The 6,650-nt window shown below is 42.8% G+C and overlaps 1 protein-coding gene across 1 annotated transcript in view; it reads left to right on the top strand.

The window, feature by feature from the left end:
- Positions 1-5,117: 5,117 nt before the first annotated feature.
- The window catches only part of DNAJC6 (DnaJ heat shock protein family (Hsp40) member C6), a gene marked incomplete at both ends in the record, with an annotated part of 91,031 nt that continues 89,498 nt past the window's right edge, over positions 5,118-6,650 (top strand). Inside the window, one exon of the mRNA XM_082658697.1 lies at positions 5,118-5,313. Coding sequence (XP_082514823.1) covers positions 5,118-5,313 — 196 coding nt within the window. The remainder of the gene's footprint in view (positions 5,314-6,650) is intronic.

The following is a 6,650-nucleotide window of genomic DNA, read 5'->3' as shown; positions in this document are numbered from 1 at the left end:
TAGCAACTGGAACACTTCAATGGCCATGGTTTTTCCCTCTGGGCTTCATTTGGAGGAGAAAGAAGGAAATGACAACTCAAGTGCTGAGAAAAATAGGAAAATTTAAGAACTAGAGAGAATCCTGTAATTCAGCACTTTCAGTTTTACTGCTAAGAGGAAGAGAAGCAATCAGGGCCTCTCTTCTGATTCATAATAGAGTTAGGTAATAATAGAGTCAGAAGAGAATTCCCAGTCTGTTGCTCTTTCTTCTGGACTGTGGCTTGAAGATGTGGCTTTGGCATGTTGTTATTCCTCCAGGTTTGCCACTACATTACAGGTCTCAAATACATATGCCCACAGGGTTGACAGAGTGGGGAAGGCTGGGAATCATACACTGGGAAGTGGTAGTGAAGTGTGGCACTCAAACTGGAGCCTGTGTACCTTTTGTAAAGGCATCTAAGCTGAAAAATTTTTTAAAAGTACAGTACCAACAAAACATGTCTGGGGCCAGATGTGGTTTCCTGGTCCCCAGTTTGAATGCCTTGCACCATCTATACCCATAGGCCATATTCAGTAAGGAGATAATTGAATCATGTAACTCAGGCATGTTGCCAAAGAAAGTTTTAGTACTATTCATTGATTTATATCAGTTGAAGTGAAAATTGAAGAAGTTAATGTTAAAAAACAGATCATAATACATTTTGCAACAGAGGATAGAAGCTCTGCCCTCAGTTACAGTTTGGTTAGCCAGAATTCTTTGTTGTCTAATTATCCAGGTGAATTCAGATGTCACAGTGCGTAGGACATTCACACTGGGAATTCACCAGTCTCAGTACTGGAGGTTTTTTTTTTTTTTTTTTTTTTTTTTTTTTGCGGTACACGGGCCTCTCACTGCTGCGGCCTCTCCTGTTGCAGAGCTCAGGCTCCGGACGCGCAGCCTCAGCGGCCATGGCTCACGGGCCCAGCCGCTCCGCGGCATGCGGGACCCTCCCGGACCGGGGCACAAACATGCATCGGTAGGCGGACTCGCAACCACTGCGCCACCAGGGAAGCCCAGTACTGCAGATTTTGCCCTACAAGCCCGAAACAATATTTCAAGAAATAACATCTTCCCATGTGCTAAAAACTGATGTTTTCCAACCTACTTCATTTTTATGAAAATAATAGTCATGAATTGCTGTTTATTTTATAGTCCACTAGTAGACCACAGCATGTGGTTTAAAAAACTCACTAGACTGGGTGATACTAATACATTTTTAAAATTTATTTATTCATTAATTTTAAAATTCGGCAGGTACTTTTATCAATATCTAATGAGTATGAGATTCTCTTTTTGGTGTCATGGGGGTACAGACATGAACAAAACATGGATTTTTGTATTTAAGGAGTCCAAAACCTAACAGGATAGACATGCATTAAAATATCTAAAAACTCAAGGCAGAATAATCACTTCACATCATACATAATGCTTTTATATTACCATAAATCATAAGGACAATAAATCTCTTAAGTACACAAGACAGATTTTAGCCTAATTTTAAGTAGGAAATTATGTTTTTGAAAAAGTGACATAAAAATAGAACAGTGATACTGATAATAGCTTTTGTTAAGCACTTACTATGTGTTAGGTACTAATTCTCACTACAACCTTATTATGATGACACTATAATTCTCATTTTATAGAGGAGAAAAGTGAGGCAGAGAGGGTAACTTGCCTAAGGTTATAGAGCTAATAGTCCATGGAACTAGGACTCAGTCCTGGGAAACAAGGTGCTAGAATCTCAGTCGTAAGCAATGTTTTATAGTTCCTAGAGACAAAAAAGCACAGATCATAATCCCAGGTAGGTTGTGGTACATATTCATCTTCCAGCACCACCACGAAAGTTGTGCGACATCTGCTGTGACAGGAGAGCACTTTGGGGCTGGAGGGGATGAGGAGGAATAGAGTCTCAAATAGAGCCTCTCAGACATTTCTCAGTGTGGATAATCTTCACCAAGTTAATAAAAGTGACTGAGTCAGCAATGGAAAAGGCAAAGGGAAGGAACACTCTCCCAAAGAGGGCATCTAGTCCTTTGGCTGTGCCCCATATGTGATGTGATATTCTTGAGATAAAATAAATTATGGAACAATCTTGATCTTGGAAAAACAGAGTTTGACTCTAAATGTTCACCTTGGATTTTACCAGTACCACCTCTCTTCCTTAAGCCTAAGCTGTCATTCAAAATCACATAGACAAGTTTCCATTAGTATAGTCCTGGAGAAAATAATACTTAGCCTTTATTGAGCTCCTCCCATGGGAGGAAGTCGGACTGTCAGCGCTGAGGATAGAGCTGTGCCCAAGCCAGACCACTAATAGTAATAATAGAGAGCACTTGCTAAGTACTTACTTTATACGTGTTACGTACTAGTTTAGTTCTTACTTCAACTATATAACGATGGTACTTTATTATACTTTATTTTATAGAAGACAAAAGTGAGATCTTCGTGGATCTGCGAACTCTTTGTGAATTTGATCTTTAGGATAGTAAAGAAAATTTTAGTGTTGAAATTGGTATATTTAATTTAAGCCCTAAAGTAATTTTTAAACTGTTGTAAATTAATCTAGTTACTGTATTTTCCTGCCTTATTATGTTCTTTATATCCCTAATTTTGTAGGGTTATTAATAGTTATTCTGATTGGTTGTATTTATGTTAAATTAAGTGTAAATATAAAAAATAAAATGGTCCCTGTATCCCACTCATGTTTTTCTTTAAATTTGCAAACTGGGGAAATAGATATCTCAAAATACAAAGGCCTATGTTTAATCTATAATTTCTTCCAGCAATATGTCTGCAACTCTGAAAAGTTGAGCAAAAATAACTGAGTGCTTTTTTTGAAAATAATAATTTTCACTTTTCAAAAATGGTCTTTTCTAAATTCTCTTAATCCAGGGTATAAATCCAGTATTTGTCAAGGCACACGATAGATACTAGGTATTTCCTCTCCCTGTGGGTCAGTAATAAATTAAAGGAGAAGGAAAGGTGCAGAAAAAGATTATTTAAAATGTTATTGGAAAAGATTTATTTACTAGACCTTACAGAGTATTAGTCAAGTATCTAAAATAGCTCAAACTGACAGATTGGGAAAATTGAAAGTATAAAGTTTGTGTTTAAATTTTATTACAATTTTAACTGCCACCACTGAAGTTGTTTGATCTTGTAAATGAGCATTAACTGTGATTTGTGATTTGGGTCAGACCACATGTTCATCAGATAATGCAGTTAGGAAAGCAACTGGTCAGATAATTTACCTTTTCAGAGGGACTGGAGGGATCTAGAAGACAGCAAGCACTCTTGGCTTTTACTGATTTATCCCCTTCCTATAAGAATTTGCATTTGAGTGATCCTTCAACAGGAAAATGACTCTCAATCCAATTAATTTATTTTATGTAGACCTGTGTAGACCTAGAACTCCCAGGAAACTCATTGGGTCCCAAATGATTTAGACTGAGGTCTCTTAGATGCTATAGGTTGATTTGTGTTCTTAAAGATATCATAATAATAACAACAAGAGAAAGTCATGAAAGGTGAAATGTCAAATCTAGGTTTGTGTATGCGTTTAAGGAAATTTTACATGCATGTACTTTTTTCTTGTTTTGGTGATGAAACTCTGTCAGATGACTTGAAAAGCACCTCAGTCATTCCAAATCTTAATAGGGAAAATGACAATTTTAAGCCAATATTTTCACCTGAAATGATGAGAACGAAGGATACTTTTGCAATCTTATTATTTCAGGTGAAAATGGGCACTTGGTAATTGCATTTTGAAACTTAACAGAGTTAAATCCACGTTTCATAAGGCTTGAAACATACAATGTTGAGGTCCTCTTTAAGAATACAAAATCACAGATATAAAATTAGGTGCACAGCCGTGAAAGGGACTTCTCCAGAAAAAGGGCACTGACTCTTAAGGTTCATTAACTTCTCAATAAATTCTCCTCTGATTAATTAGTGTCGGCTCTCTGTGCCCAGAATTATGAAAAAGGCGGGAGGGCCCTAGAAAGAAAATCCTCGTCTAGCTTTCTTCCCACGCATCCTCCCCAAGCCAGCTGAGTGGTATAGACCTTTCCCCAGGTCCCAAGGTAAATGATGTCAGAACTGAAATTGCACCTGATTCGCCCCCCCCGGCCCCCCGCCCCGCCCCCCGCCAATTTTGTCGTTCAACAAATAGTTACTAGTCACATCTACTCACTAGGTGGAATGGGCTCTAACTGCCTGCTAGCGTTAGGATAACCAGGTCTTTGATGTCTCACTTAGGGATTTTACCCATTCTGGGAGATGTGGGCCGTGCTGCTGTTTCTTTCTGTCCTGGCACACATATAGCCTGGGGTAACATGCGGTCTTGTTCTGTTCAGTTGAGTTACAAGTCAGTCCTCCAGGACGGCAACGGTAGGGGTGGCTTTGACTCGCCGAATCTTCCAGCAAGTATAGGCTAAGTTATACAAAATGGGCGTGTCTGGAGCTTACCAAGAGACCCTCCCCCCTCGTCCCCAAAGCTTACCAGGCAGAGACACCCAGCCCCTTTCTTCTTTACCTCACGTGCGCAAACACCCTCTACCCTAGCGGTAGTAGTCCCCTCCCCCTCCCACTCCGCCCCATTTTCCGCCTTCAGCCCCCCCTCCCCGAGAATCTCCCCTCCCTTACTCCCTCTTTCCTTCCCTCCCCGCGGGCCAGCCGCGCTTGGAGCTGCCCTGCCGCGCGGCGGGGCGACGCGGTGACACCTATAGGATTGCTTCCGGGCACTCCCCAGCCATAGGGGGGCTGGCCCGGGTCCGGAGCTCTGCTGGGCCGGCGGCTCCACGGCGGCTTTACTGGGGACGCGCGCACCCGCCCGCCTGCGTTCTCCCTCTCTCCCTCCCGCCCTCGCGCCCGGCGCCCAGAGCCGCGCTCTGCCCAGGGCGGTGGCTTTGCCGCGCCCCGCAACGCTCCTCTCCGGGGGCCGCTCCCTCTTTCCCTCCTCTTTGCGTCATGTGGGGCACTTGATGGTTTTTGTTTTTGTTTTTCCTTAAAAAAAAATCCTCCTTTAGCCCTTTCCACCTTCCACCTCCCCCTTCGTCTCCCCAGGTTGATATTTTTTTCCTCTTCTGTGAGCTTGCCCATGAGCCTGCTCGGAAGCTACCGGAAAAAGACCAGCAACGATGGTTATGAATCCCTGCAGCTGGTGGACAGTAACGGGGACCTAAATGCAGGGAGCGGCGGGGGAGGCGGCAAGCTGAGAGTGAACGCCGGGGCGGCAGCGGCGCGGAGTCCCGCCCGGCAGCCTCAGGACCGCGCCAGCACCATGGACAGCTCAGGTAGCGCAGCGGGCGGGCAGCGCCCCGCTGAACTCTGCAGGGCCCTCCAGTTGTGGCCCAGTCCACTGACTCCCAACCCAGTCCGGCTTCGGAGAGGACAGGATGAAGGCGAAGGCACCTAATACCACCAGGGTGTCGCGTCTCTAATTTCTGTAGTCCAGGGAGCTAGGAAACGTTAGATCAGTCCGGAGGCCCAGTGACCGTAGCGATCGCCTGTTAATCTCTCTAGGCTGCTAAATACACCAGCTGGGGGCGGGGAGAGGAGGGGAAAGGGGAGGGGAGGGGTGGACAGGATAGGGGAGGGGGTGGCTCGAGGAGCAGTTGGGAAGGGGGCGGGGAGAGGCAGCTGCTTTCACTACCCAGCTGGATGAGGGGAAGAGGTGAAGGACGAAGTGTGCTGATGGTTTTTGCAGACTGCTGATGGTATTTATTCCAATTATTATTCTCGTAATGCTGATGTTATTTGCAATTCTGTAAAGCTCTGCCTCTTCTCTACTCTGCTGTCTGCTAGGTTTAATGCTGTTACCTTTCTTGAGCAAATTTTACCTGGTATCTAGAGCCCTTTTACACAGCTTTTATGATTTGCACAATGAAATTTTATTTCATCTGTTGTTGGCTTTGATCTTGTTTATCTTTGTACTTTTGCACTGAGTGTATTAATATTTCATCAACCTCTATATGTAAGGAAAATGGAAATGCCTCTAAACTTTACATCTGGGCTTGTGACCGTCTTTTAGAAAGTGTTTTAGCAAGTTGGATTTTCTCTTGGAAACGTTCTTCTGGCGATTTCCATAGCATAGCAGTTACTTAATATATCCATGTTGGACCAGGAATGTCATTATAGCTGTTTGCTTACCTTTTCAAGGAACCAAGATAGGAGGATTGTTTACGTAAAGATAACTTATAATTGAGGTGCTCAGTGGTTTGTTCTATATTGGTAACTTTAATACTGGACAACTGAGAACTCCAGAGGAAAGATTTGTGTTGAGTTGTTTGGGCAGTCATGAAACCAAACTGAATTTAATTCCTGCACTTTGCAAACAAATGCTTGTTTCTTTAAATCGTGTAATGGCTCTTCTTGGGCTACCATTTTCTATTTTCCTCATCCTATAAGTGGGATGAAATATTGTCCACAGATGTTCAAGTGTCCAGGCTGAAAACTAATTTTATCCATGTAAGCTCCTATTGAAGTTAAATAAGATATTGGTGGTGTGTTTTCTCAGTACTATTTTAAATTAAAGCTAAAATTATTCCCTAAGGGACTGATGGTTTCAAGGGCTTTGGTACTGGGGTTGTACATGGTTATTTGATTTATGTTTTTCCAAATCTGTGATGTA

Source organism: Grampus griseus (genome assembly GCF_964374135.1).
Source record: "Grampus griseus genome assembly, chromosome: 1".
In the NCBI taxonomy this organism is placed as follows: domain Eukaryota; kingdom Metazoa; phylum Chordata; class Mammalia; order Artiodactyla; family Delphinidae; genus Grampus; species Grampus griseus.
Note: the sequence above shows the minus strand (reverse complement) of the source record. Positions and strands in the feature narration are given on the sequence as shown.